The sequence below is a fragment of the Diceros bicornis genome, chromosome 4 (genome assembly GCF_020826845.1).
Source record: "Diceros bicornis minor isolate mBicDic1 chromosome 4, mDicBic1.mat.cur, whole genome shotgun sequence".
NCBI lineage: Eukaryota > Metazoa > Chordata > Mammalia > Perissodactyla > Rhinocerotidae > Diceros > Diceros bicornis.
In genome coordinates, this window is record NC_080743.1 from 6,746,622 (window position 1) to 6,765,819 (window position 19,198).

The following is a 19,198-nucleotide window of genomic DNA, read 5'->3' on the forward strand; positions in this document are numbered from 1 at the left end:
TATTAAGTCACAGAACAGTTACACTTTTTTAAAAATGCTATGTGCAATACCTAAACATTTTTAAATGACTTAGGAAACAAGTGGCACATCTTTAGTAAGCAAGTTCCACTTTCACAATTTTCTCTGCCCCCACCCTCAAGGCTCAGCTATAGAATATTCATTTATTTATCTTGTTTAGTATATCTGTCTCACAGTCATCTGTCAAAGCTTTTGTTTCAAAAACACATTTCTTAACAGTTAAATACACATTGAAAAGATATGATTAAACATTTACAGGACTTGAAATGTTTAAAAATAATACACGGTAAGAGGATTACAAGAACGGGAGTGGCATCTTTCAATTCATTTTGGTATTTCATTCTCTTTTCCGAACATTCATCTCTCAAGTCTGTCCAAGTATTATTCTTAAATTCATCCAGCTCCTTTTTCTCCTCCTCCTGCAATGGCAATGTTTTAATAACTTGAATTCTGTTGCCTGGGAAAAAGAAAAGTTAACTTACAAAGGACATCTATTGACGTCTAGTTGTTACAACCCAAACCACAGCACAACAGTCAGTCATGTACAGGTGACGCGTTACACTGGGGCTGCTGCATGCTTTGCGGGCGCTGTAGGAGAAGGCCGGGCTCCTGAGGCCCGGGGCTCACATGATGTTGCACTTGCCAAGCAGCTTCTCCGCGGCCTTTGGCAGATGGGATTTCTTCTGGGAAGGCTGGAGGCAGGTGGCGGGCTTCTTTTCGTGGTTCAGTAGCATGTGGAACAGCTCCTGCACGTTGACACCCGTCTTGGCAGAGGTCTCCATGAAGGCGCAATTCCACTCCAACGCGCGAGCAGCGCCATCCCTCGCGGTCAGCTCCCGGCGGCTCTCATCGCATTTGTTGCCGACCAGCACGATAGGGTACTTATGGAAGCTGTTGCCTTTGATCTCGCGGATCAGCTCATAGAACGGCTTCAGCTCCTCCAGGGTTTGCTTCTTGGTGACTGAGTAGACCAGGATGAAGGCGTGGCCCCTGGCAATGGCGAGGCGCTGCAGGCCGGGATAGCGGTGGCCGCCAGTGGTGTCGGTGATGTGCAAGGCGCCCTTGCTGTGGTTGCAGCCCAGCGCCTGGCGGTAGGTATCTTCGATGGTTGGCAGATAGGCATCTCGAAAGTTGCCGCGCACCCACCTCTGCACCAGCGCGCTCTTGCCCACGCCGGCGGGGCCGAGCACCACCACGCGGTAATCTTTGCCCCTCGGGTGCGGCACGAAGGCGCGGATGACAAGCAGGGTGGGCAGAGGCCGCAGCCTCTTTATCAGCCGCTCCTTAAAGACGAAGCAGGAGTTGCCCATGGTCAGGAATTGGCGGAGAGGTGCCTGCAAAACTTCTCTGGCACTTAGCCAGCAGTCAGGGAGGCCTGGGGAGGAAGAAAGGGAGAGTGAGATGGGGGCTCTAACCTGCAACCTTCTCAGAGGTCTGCCCCGCCAGATGCTCCCAGGGATGCTGCGGAGGGTCTCAACTGGCTCCCCAGCCGCACCGCCTCCTCTGAAGCAGAGCCCGCTCACTGCCCAGCCCAGGCACCCACGACAGGCCGGGCGCGCGCGGAGGAGGGGAGGCCACTCAGTATCTCTTCCGAGGACACCTGACCGTGACCTTCCCGGCGGTGTCATACCCATTTTCTTTCACCCCACACGACTCCACTCTCTAGCTACAGAATGAGAGGCTGTAATAATGGACAGCTCGCCAACCCTTACACACACATCCGAGCGATGTTCCCAAACCTTTCCCCCCTAATAAGCGTTACTTTCTCTCCCCTCAAGTTAAAAATTAACGTCTCCGACACGATCCGTCACCGCGGTCGAGAGTTGGACGCCGCGGAGACCACGATCCAGGTGCGACCACGGGTCAGCGAGGGCGCCCAGGGAACCCACCGGGTCAGAGTGCTGAGTTCGTGGCACCAATAGAGACCCCCCCATTACCCGCAGCGACTGTGCCCGGGATGTCCAGGACACCGCGCACGCCGGTTCCCACCCCGCAGCGGTACAGGCCGATTCGCCCGCCACACTTCGCACTCGAGTGCCCGAAAAAGGTGGAACACGGTTTTACCTCCCTCCGCGGCGGGCACCAGGGGTGCTGGCGGCGAATCCGCTCCTGGCCGGGGCGCCAGGGGCGGCAGCCGATCGCGCAGTTGGCGCAGCGGCCGGAGCGCAGCCGGGCACAACCGCGCGCTCGGAGGCTCCGGGAGAAATGCCCCAGCTGCTGGGCTGGACTGCAGCGCCGGGGCGCGCGGGCGGGGGCGCGGGCTGCAGACTCCGCTTGCGCGGTACACGAAGTGAGGGACCAGGTCGTGCCAGGCAGGCGAGCCCAGGCGCGCCCCCCCGCGGTCTGCCTGGCGTCTGGCACTCGGGAGTGGCTGTCCCCGCAGCCCAGCGCGGGAGAGGGCCTGCGTTCACAGGCAGGCCCTGGTCCACGCAGGTGGGTATGCCAACAAGATCTGCGCGTTTAGTTCTGTGCAGGCCATCTCTCAGCTACGGCAGGCCTCACCGCTTCTATGCCCTTTGACCCCTAAGGGGTTAGCCCTTCCTGAGCCTCATTTTAGTGCCTTCACCTCATCGCAGAATGGGCAGTTAGAATCCTGGCCACCACGGGCGCTGGGCACTTCACCATGTCACATTCACTTCACTCAGGAAACATTTGTCCACTACAAAAGCCAGTTTTTGTCCAGCCGGGGAAAAGTCCAACTAATACGCGACTTCAGAATTCCCGGGAGGATTTCCCATGGCTTACACAGGTTCTACGTACATAAGAGAAATGCAAATTAAAACACAATGAGATAGTGCTACAGCCCTATCAGAATAGCTAAAGTAAAAATATAGTGACGGGGCCGTCCTGGCGGCGTAGCGGTTACGTCGGCGCGGTCAGCTTCTGGCGGCCGGGGGTTTGGCTCCTGGCCCTGACATGCGCATGGCAGGCATCTGACATAAAGGAGAGGAAGATGGGCACGGATGTTAGCCCAGGGCCAATCTTCCTCAGCAAAAAGAGGATTGGCAACAGGTGTTAGCTCAGGGCTAATCTTCCTCACACACATAAAAAATAGTGATAACACTAAAAGCTGATGAGAATGCAGGGATACCAGCTCACCCACACACTGCCCGTGGGCATGTAAAATGGTACAGCCACTCTGGGAGGCATTTTGGCAGTTTGTTATAAAACTAAACCTACAACTCAGCAATCACACTCCTAGGTATTTATCCTGGAGAAATGAAAACTTACGTTCACACGAAATGCACACAACTTTATGTGTGAATTTTGTACACAAATATTTACAGCAGCTTAATTCATAGTAGCCAAACGCTGAAAACAATCTAGCTGTGCTTTAGCGGGTGAATCATGGCTAAACTATGGCACATCGACGTCCTGGAACACTAGTCAAAGAAAAAGAATCATTGATACACACAACAGTTTAGATGAATCTCAAGAGAATTATGGTGAGTGAAAAAAGCTAATCACAAAAGATTATATAGTATATGATTCCACTTATGTAACATTCTTGAAATAAAATTATAGAAATGGTATTAGTAGGAGGGGTTAGGGATGAGGAAGGGGAATGAGAGGAAGGTGGGTTTGCTTGTAAAGGGCAGCATGAGAGATTTTATGGTGATGGAACTGTTCTGTGTCCGACTGTGGTTGTTGATTTACAAATTTACAAATATGATAAAATTCCATAGAATTAAATACACACACAAATGAGTAGAAGTGAAACTGCAGAAATCTAATGAGAACAGAGGATTGTATCAGTGTTACGATCCTGGTTGTGATACTGACTACAGCTTGGCAAGATATTACCATTGAGGGAAACTTGAGTAAAAGTTACTTGGGATCTCTGTGTATTATTTCTTACAATTCCATGTGAATCTTCAATTATCTCAAAGTAAAAAACCTTAATTTTAAGAAGCATTGCAAAAAACCAAAAACAACATGACTCATGGCTCCCCGTTGCCTAAAGAATTAAAGTTCAAACTGGATAGCTTCATAGTTGCAGCTCCCTGCAAACAGACTCCAAATTCCCTTTCGAATCCCACCTTCCACAAGTCTTCTGCACACACTGGCTGATTAATTGGGTATTCTTGGGAGTTCTCTATGTCTCCTTCTCCACTAAGCTTACCCTCACCCTGTCCCCTGGTCCACATGCCCCAAGCCTACTCTCCCTCAATGTTCACCTCCAAATGGCACCTCCAGCTGGAAGGGCTCCCTCCCTCTGAGCTCCCAAGCACCTTTTCACCTTGTCTCGAAGCTTTGTGTGCGCTTATCTTACATTCTCCACAAAGCTATGAGCTTTGCAGACAGAACTGAGATTGGTTCATCTCTGATTCTCTCATAGGTCCTAGTAAGCACCGGCCTCTAGCACTCAGAGCCAACCAGCGTGGTGTGCGGTCACGTAGATTCCATCCAGGGGGTGGGAGCCCTGAGGGGTGCCATCTTGGAGCCAGCCTGACTTCTCTCCAGTTCTGGCTCCACCAACTCTTTGTAGTTTGGCCTTAACTCTATCCTCCATATCCTCAACTGATGATAGGGCAAACACATGGCAAGAGCTGACGTGATAAAAAGCACCTTCCTCAGAACCTGGCACAGAGCAGACACTCAGAAAACGCAGCTGGAGTTGGAAGACGTGGTCTCCAGTTCCTGTTAGCTCATGTACTAGTTGATGGACTTAGACAAACAACTTGCTTTCTATTTACTTTCAGTTTCTTCATCTGTAAAATGGGGACAAAAGTATCTGTGTTCGAAGATTAATTGACTTATTTGTGTCCAATTCAGGCAGGATATTGCTTGTGGCACGTGAATGAGCTAATATTCGTTTGATGTCTGCCAGGGGCCAGGCATTGCTCTAATGATTTTACACGTGTTAACTCATTTAGAACTTAGTATCAGTCTATGAAGTGGAGACTGTTACTATCTCCGTTTTACAAATGAAGAGAGTAGGCACAGAGAGACTAAGTGGTAGAGGCTAGGAAGTCTGGCTAGCCCCACGACTTGTGAGTTTTACACTATGCTCCCTCTTTAGTAGAGACAGGTGGTGATGTTCAGGACCCTCACAATTATAATTGTGGGAGTCTGTTTTCTTTCAGTTTCTTTCTAGGCTCCCGCCCACCACCCCTTTAAGATCTGTAGAAAACTAATGGTAGCGTGTTCCCCATCCTTCACAAGGAGATCGCATCTTCTTTACAATTTTGATTTCCAGGAAAAGTGTTGCTTCAGAATCCCTTCCCTTGTCCCATGCAAGCATCTTCTCCCATTCCTACCATTTCTGTTACAACCTGACTGCTTTTTCCTGGCACCCTGCTGCTACAAATAGCCCATTGTTCACAGAGATGTCATCTCCTACCTCATAAAGAAAGGAGGCCGCCAGATAAAACTCCACCAGCCCCTGGTCCACACATAGAGTGCAGCATTTTCTTTTTTCTCCATGCAAGGTTAATGCCTTCATCTGAGCCCTGGAGTGCTTTCAACCTATGGTCCTAGGATCGGCTGTATTGGAATCACCTGGGATGCTTGTTAAACATACCCAACCATGGGGTTGGTCCCATGGTATAGTGGTTAAGTCCGGTGCACTCTGCTTCGGTGGCCCAGGTTTGCGAGTCTGGATCCCAGGAGTGGACCTACACCACTCATCAGCTATGCTGAGGTGGCATCCCACATACAAAATAGAGGAAGATTGTCACAGATGTTAGCTCAGTGCTGATCTTCCTCAGCAAAAAAAGAGGAAGATTGGTAACAGATGTTAGCTCAGAGCTAATCTTCCCCCGCAAAAAACAAACAAACAAACAAAAAACCCAACTTACACAATGTTACATGTTAAATTTCTTCAGTTAAAAAAAATACCCAACCCACATCTACAGAATCAGAATCTATAGGTGAGACCTGGGGGTCTGCATTTTAACAAGCATTTTAACAAGGGTAATTTAACATTACCCTTCAGGTAATTCTGATGCAGAAGAAAGTCTGAAACTACTCCTTTAGAACCTTGTGTGATTGATCATCCCATCTCTAACCTCTTTGATCTCTCACTCTGCATTAGAGTCTTTCTCTTAGCCTACAAATATACTCAAATCTCTTCTATCCTAAAAAGAGGTCCTACCTCATAGGGTTGTAGTGATGAATAATGTATATGCTCCTGTATTGGAATTTGTCTGATGTGTTTTTTTACCACGATTAGACTGGTGTTATGGGTTTGTGGGAGGAAGACCCTAGAGGTAAAGCACCATTTACATTACATCGTATCCAGGGTACATACTATCAACGTTCCTTTGGTGTGTATCTAAAAACTCATCACCGAATTAAAGGTCACCTAGATTTTCTCCCATGTTATCTTCTAGGAGTTTTATAGTTTTGCATTTTACATTTAGGTCTATGATCCATTTTGAGTTAATTTTTGTGAAGGGTGTAATGTCTGTGTCTACATTCATTTTTTTGCATGTGGATGTCCAATTGTTCCAGCACCATATGTTGGGGAAAAAAAAAAGCTACCTTTCTCCATTGAATTGTCTTTGTCCCCTTGTCAAATCCTTTGTCAAAGATCAGTTGACTATAATTGTGTGGGTCTATTTCTGGGCTCGCTAGTGTGTTCCATTCACCTGTGTGTCTGTTCTTTTGCCAGTACCATGCTGTGTTGATCACTGTAGCTTTACAGTAGGTCTCGAAGTCGAGTGATGTCAGTCCTCCAATTTTGCTCTTCTTCAGTATTGTGTTGGCTATTTTTTTTTTTTTTGCCTTTTCATACAAACTTTAGAATCGATTTACAACTTTAGAATCGATTTGTTGATATCCACAAAATAGCTGCTTGTATTTTGATGGGGATCACGTTGAATCTGTAAATTAAGTTAGGAAGAACTGACATCTTAACAACGTTGAGTCTTCCAATTCATGAACATAGAGTATCTCTCCATTTATTTAGATCTTCTTTGACTTTTTTAATTAGAAGTTTTGTATTTCTCTGCATATAGACCCAGTACATATTTTGATAGATTTATATCATCAAATATATTTATATTTTGTATATTTCAAGTTTTTTGATGCTAGTGTAAATGGTACTATGTTATTAATTTCAAATTCCAAGGTTCATTGTTAGTATAAAGGAGAACACTTAATTTTGTACGTTTACCTTGTATTCTATGACCTTGCTATAGTTACTTATTAGTTTCAGGAGGGTTTTTTATTTTGTCAGTTCTTTGGGATTTTCTACATAGTCAATCATGTAACCTACAAACAAAGAAAGTTTTATTTCTTCTTTCCCAATCTGTATACTTTTATTTATTTGTTTTTAATATTTAGTCATATTGTCCCCATAAGTGGGAATAGCTAACATTTACCGAGTGTTTCTATGTCCCAGGCATTTTATATTTATTTACTCATTAAATATTCAGTATTTACTCACAAGAACTCTATAAAGTAGGTACCACTATTGTCACCCACTAGGTGCCGGGAGAAACTCAAAGGTGGGTTTGGAAGCAATTAACTGTTTTTCCATGTTGTTTCTTTTCCTTTTGTATGTTAAGGAGATGTAACCTCCAGCCACCCTGAAACTGACCAAGCCTTACCACAAGAGCTATGCCCATGACTTTTGCCTTATTTTTAATGTAAAGATCTCTCCAGGAGGAGCTTAGGCCTTATTATGTGGAAGCGTGTTCTCCAACTGAGCCTGTGCAAGTGAATACCTGCCTCTCCCTTTTGAATATTCATTCCCCAACCAAATAAAAGTTCTTGCTTCCCTTTGTTCGGGGACACCATGACTTTGGAGAGGACTCCCCATGGCCTCCTATTTGCTGCAAATATGCCTTGCTTTGTGAGACAACTTCCACTGGTGTAGAGTCTTATTTAACTCACCAGGAGGCAAGTGCACTTGGTTCAGTAACACTATTATCCCAATTTTACAGATGAGGAGACTGAAGATAGAGAGGTTAAGCAAACTGCCTAAGATATTGAAATATCCCAAGAATGTCAACACTTAGGTATTAAAATTTTCTCTCTTGAATCTGGGAGAAGCACAAAAAGCCATTGCAAACCGTAGTTCCCAGTTCTTGTTTCAGAAAAGACGGGCATCAAATCTATCTATCCAGCCCCAACCTTTCCCTGGACTTCTAGTCCCATAGTTCCAGCTGAGTACTAGAAATAGTCTCCAGTGTGTCCTGCAGGCACCTCCAACTCACATGCTCAAAATCATGCTCATAATTTTCTCTTCCAGTCATGCTTTTCCTGCTGTGTTTCTTTTTTTGTTGTTTTCTTTTGCCTTTTGACCCCCTTCACCTGTTTCTCCCACCCCCAGCCTCCCACCTCTGGCAACCACCAATCTGTTCTCTGTATCTATGAGCTTGGTTTTGTCTTTGTTTTTAGATCCTACAGTATTTGTCTTTCTCTGTCTGACATTTCACTTAACATAATGCCCTTGAGGTCCATCCATGTTGTCGCAAAGATTTCATTCACATCTTTTATTTTCCTTTTTTTTTTGTGCGCTAGCTAGAACTTCTAGTACAATGTTGATTAGGAGTGGTGGGAGGGGACATCCTTGTCTTGTTCCCAATTTTAGGGAGAAAGCAATCAGTGTCTCACTCGTAAGTATGATAAGTGTAGATTTTTTGTAGATGTTCTTTATCAAGTTGAAGAAATTTCTCCCTATTCCTAGTTTGCTGAGAATTTTTTTTTATCATGAATAGGTGTTGGCTTTTATCAAATGCTTTTTCTGCATCAATGGTTATGATGTGATTTTTCTTCTTTAACCTGTTGATGTGGCAGATTACACTGATTATTTTTCAAATGTTGATCTGTCCTTGCATACCTGGGATGAATCCTACTTGGTTGTGATGTATAATTCGTTTTATACATTGTTGGATTCAAAATGCTAATACGTTATTGAGGATTTTTTTTATCTCTGATTTGTAAGGGATATTAGTGTATAGTTTTCCTTCCTTGTAATGTCTTCATCTCATTTTGGTATTGGGATAATATTGTCCCCATAGAATGAGTTAGGAGTTGTTTCCTGTACCTCTATTTTCTGGAAGATAGTGTAGAGAATTGGTATCAATTTTTCTTAAATGCGAGGTAGAATTCGCCAGTGAAACCATCTGGATCTTTGGGGATTTTTTTGGAAAATTATTAATTATTGATTGACTTTCTTTAAAAGTTATAGCCTTATTCAGATTATCTACTTATCCCTGTGTGAGATTTTTGTACTTTGTGTCTTTCAAAGAATTTATCTACAAAATATCAAATTTGTGGACATAGAGTTGTTCATTGTATTTCTTTACTACCTTTCAGTGTTCCTTGTATCAGCAGTGATGACCCCTAATTCATTTCTGATATTGGTACTTTATGTCTTCTCTCTTTTGTTCTTTGTTAGGTCATAGATTTATCAATTTTATTGATCTTTTCAAAGAGCCAGTTTTTGGGTTTTGTTGTTGTTGCTAACTTTTTATATGGAAATTTCCAAATGTATACAACAGTAGAGAAAATAGTATAATGAACCCCCATGGACCCATCACCTAGTTTCAATTATTAACACATGGCTGGTTCTTTTTTTTTTTTAATTTTTATTTATTTATTGAGGTCACATTGGTTTATAACCTATGTAAATTTCAAGTGTACATCATTATATTTCATCTTATGTATAGACTGCATCGTGTTCACCACCAAAAGTCTAGTTGCCATTGGCCACCATATATATGTGCCCCTTTACCCCTTTGACCTTCCCCTACCCTTTTCCCTTCTGGTAACCACCAATCTGTTCTCCATATCTATGTGTTTGTTTGTTTGTTTACCTTCCACACATGAGCAAAGTTATACAGTAATTTTCTTTCTCTGTCTGACTTATTTCGCTTAGTAGAATACCCTGAAGGTCCATCTATGTTGTTGCAAATGGCATGAGTTCATCTTTTATATGGCTGGGTAATATTCCATTGTGTATATACACCACATCTTCTTTATCCATTCATCCACTGGTGGGCACTTAGGTTGCTTCCAAGTCTTGGCTATTGTGACTATTGCTCCAATTAACATAGGAGTGTATATGTCTTTTTGAATTGGTGTTTTCATATTCTTTGGATAAATACCCAGAAGTAGAATAGCTGGATTATACGGTGTTTCTATTTTTAATTTTTTGGGAAGTCTCCATAGTATTTTCCATAGTAGCTGCACCAGTCTGCATTCCTACTGGTAGTGTATGAATGCACTTTTCTCCACATCCTATTGAATACTTATTATTTCTTGCCTTTTTAACAATAGCCATCCTGACAGGTGTGAGGTGATAGCTCATTGTAATTTTGATTTGCCTTTCCCTAATAATTAGTGATTTTGAACATCTTTCATGTGCCCATTGGCCATCCGTATTCTTCTCGGAAAAACATCTGTTCAGATCTTCTGTCTATTTTTGATCAGGTTGTTTGTTTTTTTGTTGTTGACTTATATGAGTTCTTTATATATTTTGGATATTAACCCCTTGTTGGATATATGATTTGCAAAATATTTTCTCCCAGTTGTTGGGTTGTCTTTTTGTTTTGTTGATGGTTTTCTTTGCTTTGCAGAAGATTTTTAGTTTGATGTGGTCCCATTTGTTTATTTTTTCTTTTCTTTCCCTTGCCTTAGGATACACCATATTCAAAAAGATACTGCTAAGACTGATGTCAAAGAGCATACTGCCTATGTTTTCTTCTAGGTGTTTTACAGTTTCAGGTCTTACATTCAAGTCTTTAATCCATTTTGAGTTAATTTTTGTGTATGGTGTAAGATAACCGTCTACTTTCATTCTTTTGTATGTGGCTGTCCAGTTTTACCAACACCATTTATTGAAGAGATTTTCCTTTCTCCATTGTATGTTCTTGGTTCCTTTGTTGAAAATTAGCTGTCCATAGATGTGTGGTTTTATTTCTGGGCTCTCAATTCTGTTCCATTGATCTATATGTCTGTGTTTGTGCCAGTACCATACTGTTTTGATTACTATAGCACTATAGTATATTCAAAATCAGGGAGTGTGATATCTCCAACTTTGTTCTTTCTTCTCAGGATTTCTTTGGCTTTTCAGGGTCTTTTGTTATTCCATATAAATTTTAGGATTCTTTGTTCTAGTTCCGTGAAAAGTATCATCAGGATTCTGACTGGGATTGCGTTGAATCTGTAGATTGCTTTAAGTAATATCAATATTTTAACTATGTTTATTCTTCCAATTCTGTGTTTATTCTTCCAATCCATGAGCATGAAATATCTTTCCATTTCTTTATGTCTTCTTCAATTTCTTTCAATAGTGTCTTATAGTTTTCAGTGTATAGGTCTTTCACCTCCTTGGTTAAATTTATTCCTAGGTATTTTATTCTTTCTGTTGTGATTATAAACGGGATTGTATTCTTGATTTATTTTTCTGCTAGTTTGTTGTTAATGTACAGAAATGCAACTGAGTTTTGTATGTTGATTTTGTACCCTGCAAGTTTATTGTATTCGTTAATTATTTCTAATGGTTTTTTGGTGGATTCTTTAGGATTTTCTATATATAGAATTATGTCATCCACCAATAGTGATGGTTTTACTTCTTCCTTTCCAATCTGGCTCCCTTTTATTTCTTTTTCTTGCCTAATTACTCTGGCTAGGACTTCCAATACTATGTTAAATAAGAGTGGGCATTTTTGTCTTGTTCCTGTTCTTAGAGGAATAGCTTACAGTTTTTCACCATTGAGTATGATGTTGGCTGTGAGTTTGTCATATATGGCTCTCTTTATCTTGAGGTACTTTCCTTCTATACCCATTTTGTTGAGAGTTTTTATCATAAATGGATGTTGAATCTTGTCCAATGCTTTGTCTACATTTATTGAGATAATCATGTGATTTTTCTTCCTCATTTTGTTAATGTGGTGTAGCACATGGACTGATTTGCAGATGTTGAACTATCCCTGCATTCCTGGAATAAATCCCACTTGATCATGGTGTGTATGATTCTTTTAGTGTATTATTGTATTTGATTTGCTAATATTTTATTAGGATTTTTGCATCTATGTTCATCAGTGTTATCGGCCTGTAGTTTTCCTTTTTGTGTTGTCCTTGTCTGGCTTTGGTATCAGGGTGATGTTGGCCTTGTAAAATGAGTTAGGAAGCATCCTGTTCTCTTCAATTTTTTGGAAGAGTTTGAGAAGGATAGATATTAAATCTTCTTTGAATGTTTGGTAGAATTCACCATAGAAGCCATCTGGACCTGCACTTTTTTTGGGGGGGACGTTTTTGATTACTGTTTCAATCTCTTTACTTGTGATTGGTCTATTCAGATTCTCTATTTCTTCTTGATCCAGTTTTGGGAGGTTGTGTGATTCTAAGACTTTATTTCTTCTAGGTTATCCAATTTGTTGGCATTTGGCTTTTCATAGTATTCTCTTACAATCCTTTGTATTTCTGTGGTATCTGTTGTAATTTCTTCTCTTTCATTTCTGATTTTATTTATTTGAGCCTTCTCTCTTTTTTTCTTAGTGAGTCTAGCTAAGTGTTTGTCAATTTTATTTATCTTTTCAAAGAATCAGTTCTTAGTTTCATTGATCCTTTCTATTGTCTTTTTAGTCTCTATTTCATTTATTTCCACAAAGAGCCAGTTTTTTGTTTCACTTATTTTTGTCTATGTTTTCCGGTTAATTTCATTGATTTCTACTCTGATTTTTATTATTTCCTTTCTTCTGCTCACTTTAGTCTTAAGTTGGTCTTCTTTATCTAGTCTTAAATTGCTTCTTCTTTTCCAATATGGGCATTCTATGCTATAAGTTTCCCCTATAAGCACTGCTTTCACTACATCCTACAAAAAGTGTGGTGTTAAATCTCTAAATATTTGGGAGTTTTAACCTATCATTCTGATATTGATTTCTAGTTTAATTTCACTGTGGTCTGAAAACATACTTTGTATGATTTATAGTCTTTTAAATTTGTTCAAATGTGTTTTATGGCCCCAAATATGGTCTTGGTAATTGTTCCATATGAGTTTGAAAAGAATGTGTATTCCGCTGTTGTTGGATGAAGTATTTTATAAATGTCAATTAGATCTAGTTGCTTAATGGTGCTGTTCAGTTCAGCTGTATTATTACTCATTTTCTGCCTGCTGGATCTATCAATTACTGAAGGGATATTTAAGTCTCCAACTATAATAATGGATTTGTCTGTTTCTCTTTGCAGTTCTATTGGTTTTTGCCCATGTCTTTGATGTTCTGTTGTTAAGTGCATAAATGTTAAGAACTGCTATGTCTTCTTGGAGAATTGACTCCTTTATCATTATGTAATGACCTTCTTTATCTCTGATAATTTCTCTTGTTCTGAAGTCTGATTTGTCTGAGATTAATATAGCTACTCCAGCTTTCTTTTGATTAGTGTTATTATAGTATATCTTTCTCCATCCCTTTACTTTTAACCTATCTGTCTTTATATTTAAAATGGGTTTCTTGTGAAAAATATATGGTTGGGTCTTCTTCTTTATCTGCTCTAAGAGTCTCTGTCTTTTAATTGGTGTATTTATACAATTCATATTTAATGTGATTATTGACATTTTGGTTTAATATCTACCATGTTTGTAACTGTGTTCTATCCATTATACTTGTTCTTTGTTTATTTTTTCCCCTATTTTACTGCCTTCTCTGGTTTTAACTGAGCATTTTATATAATTCCATTTTCTCTCCTCTCTTAGCATATCAATTTCCAATATACATTTATAACAAATTTAAGTCCACTTTCAAATAACACTATACTACTTCACATGCAATGTGGGTCTCTCATAACATAGTATTCCCAGTTCATCACTCCCATTCCTTATAACATTAATGCCATTCATTTCACTCATCCATGTGCTACAATTACCTAATATATTATTATTGTAATTACTTTGAACAGTTATCTATTAGATGAATTAATAAGAAAAATAAAAGATTTTATTTTACCTTCATTTATTCGATCTCTGATACTCTCTATTTGAATCTGAGTTCTGAGGAAAAGCTTTATAGAGAACATGCTCTCTGGAGAGAACCTGGAAGGGAGAATAAGACATTTGTGAAAAGACGTTCCAGAAGAAGAACGATGCCAAGAGGGCACAGAGCCAAGAAAGCATCTATGGACGAACAGTAGTTGAATTGGAATCCGTCCTAGAAATCATCTGGGGTTTAATTACCTCGTTTCCTAGGTGAGCAATTTGCCCAAGTTTACACAGCTAGAAAGTTGCTGAACTGGGATTTAAACCCAGGAAGAGTGACTTCAGCACCTATTCTAAGCACAGCAGGTTAGGACCTGCTCACGATGGCCCAGCCAATCAGATACAGCCAGGACAAGGCCTTCAGTCCCTGTCTCTCAGATCCTCACCTTCCATTCTGCCACAGGTGCACATCCTGAAACATAATTAATGCTGAGAAATCCTACAGGGATTTTAGAGATGGAGTTAACCCAGTCTTCTGGGGGCAAGAAAAAAAAGTTCCATAGGAATCAGAAATGACATATTCTCAAGAGGCAGAGAGGATTTGTAGAGTAGCACTAATCACAGCTTTGAATAAGCTGTCAGCATAGTCTTCTTAATAAAGTGAGGTGGTTCCTGGCAGAGGTGAGCGGGAGGCATGGGGAAGACACTGAGGCTGGGAGACATAAAGTAACCTAGTCAAGGCCACACAGCTGCTTCTCCATTTTAAATGGTTTGCCAGTATGATGTAGCAAATTAGAAGCAGATTCTAGACTTAACTAGAACTCATGAAATCTAAGAGGAGGACCGAAAAGGATGATATATTGTCTATGCTATAGACAATCTGATCCAACACTCATTTACAGATGGAAGCATTGAGGCGAGAAGAATAATAAGAGGCCACTTTTACACAGTACTTACTGTGGGCCTGGCACCCTTTGGAGAGCTTTCCATGTATTAACTCATTTCATCCTCACAACAGCACTATGAGGTACATACTGTCCTCTCCATTTTGCAGATTAAAAAAAACAGGCTCAGAGAGGACAAGTGACTTCAGAGAGGGCACGTGACTTGTCTAAAGTGATATATCAAATAAGTGGAAGACCCGAGATTCAAATCCACGCAGTCTGGCTCTAGAATCTATGCTTGCGGCCACTGGGCTACACCGACTCGGAAACTAGGAGAATCTCCTGGACCTTGTATTTCCAGGTGGCTCACTGAAGCCTTCTTACTCACACGTACTGTCTTCCTGCTACCTGAGCTCCAGTTCAGGATGCACTGATCTGACATGGACACAACCCCTTGGTCAGACCCAACCTCACCTCTCCCGGCTTCTCTCCATACTGGATGCCTCAGCTGACCTAAACCCTGCCACCCCTGCTCTTTCCCATGTCTGTGAGCAGTTCTGGGGCAGAGCGGGGAGCACATCCTGAAGAGTCAGACAGACCTAGGTTTGGATCTGGCTCTGCAATTTATTGTCCCTAGAATAGCCTTCGGTGAGTTTATAGTAATATCTACCTACTAGGATTATCATGAGGGTTCAATGAAATCATGTATATGAAGTGTCTAAGATAGTGCCTGACACATAATATGTACTTCAACAGCAGGAAAAACTATTGATATGTGAAATTCCAGTACTTAAAATGTCTCATAGATGGCTACTCAGACGCATCAATGGTGGACAAATCCTCTGAGACTATGCATTCTGATTTAGGGTATGGAAAATGGAGTCAATATAGAACCATTGGGGTTCACAGGGAAGAGCACTTCTGGAGGCCTGAGTCGTCAGCAAGGATTCTGGAGGATGGGCATTGAATTCAGCCTTGAAGGCGGAGTTGATTCATCTAGGTAGAAATGAGTGGGCACGGTCTAGACAAATGCTTAAGGGCAAGAAGCACACAGAATTTTGTGGTGATGATTTTTGTTTAGTTAATACAGGCACCACCCAGCGGATCTGTGGGAGATATGTTTGAAAATGTAGCTTGAGGAAAGATTATCAGGATCTTGAAATCCAGACAAGGGAATATGAGCATTCTCCTTCCCTTTCTTTCATAATAACAGCAATAACCTCAGCAAAGACAAAGCCCCACAGAAGAAAACAGCCCAGTTACTAAGCTATGCTCTCGGATTAAAAATTAAACCCTCAACTCAGCATCCCACGTTTAAATGAGGGAGCCTGTGGCCACACAGAAGGGTTCTGGCATGTGCTTTCGTCTTACAACAAAGACCCCAGACAGCTGCATTCACTCAGGATGAATCAGGGCAATTTGCAGCTTTGTGTCATTGGAGACATTTCCATTCTGCTATTAGCCAGTCAGGGCTTGAAGGTTCTTCCCTCATCTGGTGCAAAATTAAGACAAAGGAGTCACAGGAACTGGAAGAGGTGCAGGTTGGGTATGAACCAGCAAGAGCCTCAGGCAAGGACCGAGTGGCTTGAACGCCAGCGAGATTCAACGTCTTGAGTCAGGCAAGGAGTCTTTCTGTAAGGTGTGTGGGCTTTGTTGAACCAACTTCTTCAAAATCTTCAGGTCACACTCTATGTGTAGCTTTTCTTCCATGAGTGCAACTTTATTCTGTTATTAACTATAGATAATTTCCTCTTTTGTTTCATCAATGCCGCTTATAAATTTGTCACATCAACTGTTACATTATTATAACTGATAGTGTAAACAGTCTGTGAGATTGCTCTCTTTATGGCATTGCTGAATTTTTAAAAAAAATTATTGCAGTGTCTCTCACGTAGAAAAGAGTTTACAAATCATAAGCCTACAGCTCAGTATAATCCACCATAACCAGTAGGACATTTCCAGCACCCCAAAAGCCAAGCTCAGGTCCCCCTCTCAAAACTCCTCCCTCCCTATTTAATTACTGCACAAACTTCTAAAGCTATAGTTCAATTTTGCTTGTTTTGACCTCATATAAGTAGAATCACACAGTATATATTCTTTTGTGTTGGATTTTTGTGCTCAAAATAATGTTTGTGAGGTTTGTTCACATTGTATGTTTCTGTAGTTTTCTCATCATAATTGCTGGATAGTGCTTCACTGATGAGTCTACCACCGTTTCTACCGTGAATGGACATTTGGGCCACTTCCATTTGGGGCTATCACAAATGATGCTGCGATGCACATTCTCGTAATATCTTTGTGTACACATACCCTTGTTCTTCAGTTGGGAATATGCCTGGGAGTGGAATTGCCAGTCACAGGGTAGGTGTCTGTTGCAATTTGCATTTCCTTCGTTACTAATGGGGTTGAGCACCTTTGGTAGGTATATCAGCTATTTGGATATCCTCTTTTGTAAAGAAGATATACTGAATTGTCTGTATTTTTCTTACTGATTTGTAAAGTTTTTCATTTATTTTGGACACAAGTCCTTTGTCAATTATGTGTGTTACAAGTATCTTCTACTCTGTGGCTTATTTTTTTCCCTCTTTTAGTGATGTCATTTAATAAATAATAGTTCCTAATTTAATTTAGTCTAATTTATCAATATTTTCGTCTATTGTTGGTGATCTTCGTGTCATTTAATAAATGTTTTTCTCTATCCCCACATCATGAAGATATTTCCTTATTTTATCTTATGGGAACTTTATTATATTTACTCTTCACATTTATAGCTACTATCAATTGAGAATTGATTTTTATGTATGGTGTGACATAAAGTTTCTTTTATTTTTTCCATACAGTTACCCAATAGACTGAACACCGTTAACTGAATCATCCTCTCCCCACTTCTTTTCAATGCCAACTTATAAGATCAAATGTCCAAATGTGTGGATCTGTTTGGAGACTTTTCTGTAATCTATTTGTCTAAACTTATACCAATATCACACTGTCTTAATTACTGTAGCATTGTAGTAAGTATTGATACCTAGTAGAGTAAGTTCTTTGCCTTACTCTGTCATAATAGGATCTTGGCTACTTGTGGCCCTTTGTATTTCCATATATATTTTAGAAGCAGCTCATAAGTTTTTATTAAAAAACACTGCCATGATTTTTATGGGAATTGTAAATAATGGAATTTATGTTTTATAGAGTTTTTCAATCCACAAACATGGGATATTTCTGTCCTTATATAGTTCTTCATCGATTTCTCTCAATATTATGTTACTTTCTGTGCAGAGGTCTTGCACATATTTTGTTAGATTTATTCATAAGTATTTGGTATTTTTGTTGCTACTATGAATGTTATCTGCTTTAAATTTTTATTTTCTAATTTTTACTGCTGGTATTGATTTTTGTATCTTGACCTTGTATCCAGCAACCTTGCTAAACTCACTTATTATTTCTTTGTAATTTAATTGTAAATTATTATTAATTTTCTCTGCATAAAACAATAATATTTGTAAACAATGATTGTTTTATCTCTTGCTTTTCATTCATTATATCTTTTGTTTATTTTCCGTTCTTGTTGTACTTGCTAGGATTTTCAGTAAAATGCTGCAGAGAAGTGCTGATACTGGGCATACTTGTCTCGTTCGTGGTCTCAGAGGGAAAACTTTCAACATTTCACCACTCAGTATGGTGTTGGTTTTTCAGATAGCCTTTATGAAACTAAGGAAATTCTTTTCTATTCCTAGTTTTTAAGGAGTTTTTTTTCCTTCATGAATAGATGTTAAACTTAATTAAATATTTATCTATTGAAATGGCCAAAAGATTTTTATCTTTCTTAGTGTTAGTATGGTGAATTATGCTGCCTGATTTTTCCAATGTTTAACTAGTCTTGCATTCCTAGAAAATATCCAACTTGACTTTGATGAATTGTACTTTTTCTGTATTGCTGGATTGAGTTTGCTAATATTTTTTTTAGGATATGTGCATCCACAAACAAGCAAAAGCAGTTGCTCAGAGAAAACACAGCTTTTTCTAGCAGTTTCTCTCACTGAATGATGTGGGATTGAATTACCTAGCAGGGAAGCTCAGGGGAACCTTGGCGTCTATCAGTTCCAACCTGCTTGTGCTACATGCAGGAAGCCGTACCGGAGGGTGGGAGTCTGGTGCCCAAGCTCAGGTAGCTAAGTTAGTGGGGGACCCAGGTCCCCAGCTCCTGTCTGCTGCTCTTTCCAACACTCCTGGGCTGGAGCTGGCCCAGGGAGGGGTGCAGAGAACTGGCCTAATGTCTCTCCCATCCAGAGTGAATGCAGGTTCCAAAATCCCGCCTTTCTCCAGCTATCCTCTTTCTCCCCAAACTCTCCTTCCTCTCTAAGTACAGAAAGCAAGGAATAAAGTAAATCAAGTGCAAGCGGTCCATAAACTCACTCAAAGTATATGC

The 19,198-nt window shown here is 40.6% G+C and overlaps 1 protein-coding gene across 1 annotated transcript; it reads right to left on the reverse strand.

Moving 5' to 3' along the window:
• Positions 1-552: 552 nt before the first annotated feature.
• DIRAS3 (DIRAS family GTPase 3) lies at positions 553-1,337 on the reverse strand. Its single transcript, XM_058537046.1, has one exon. The coding sequence runs from the start codon at positions 1,326-1,328 to the stop codon at positions 642-644; it is 687 nt and encodes a 228-aa protein (XP_058393029.1). The 5' UTR covers positions 1,329-1,337; the 3' UTR covers positions 553-641.
• Between the last annotated feature and the right edge of the window lie 17,861 nt (positions 1,338-19,198).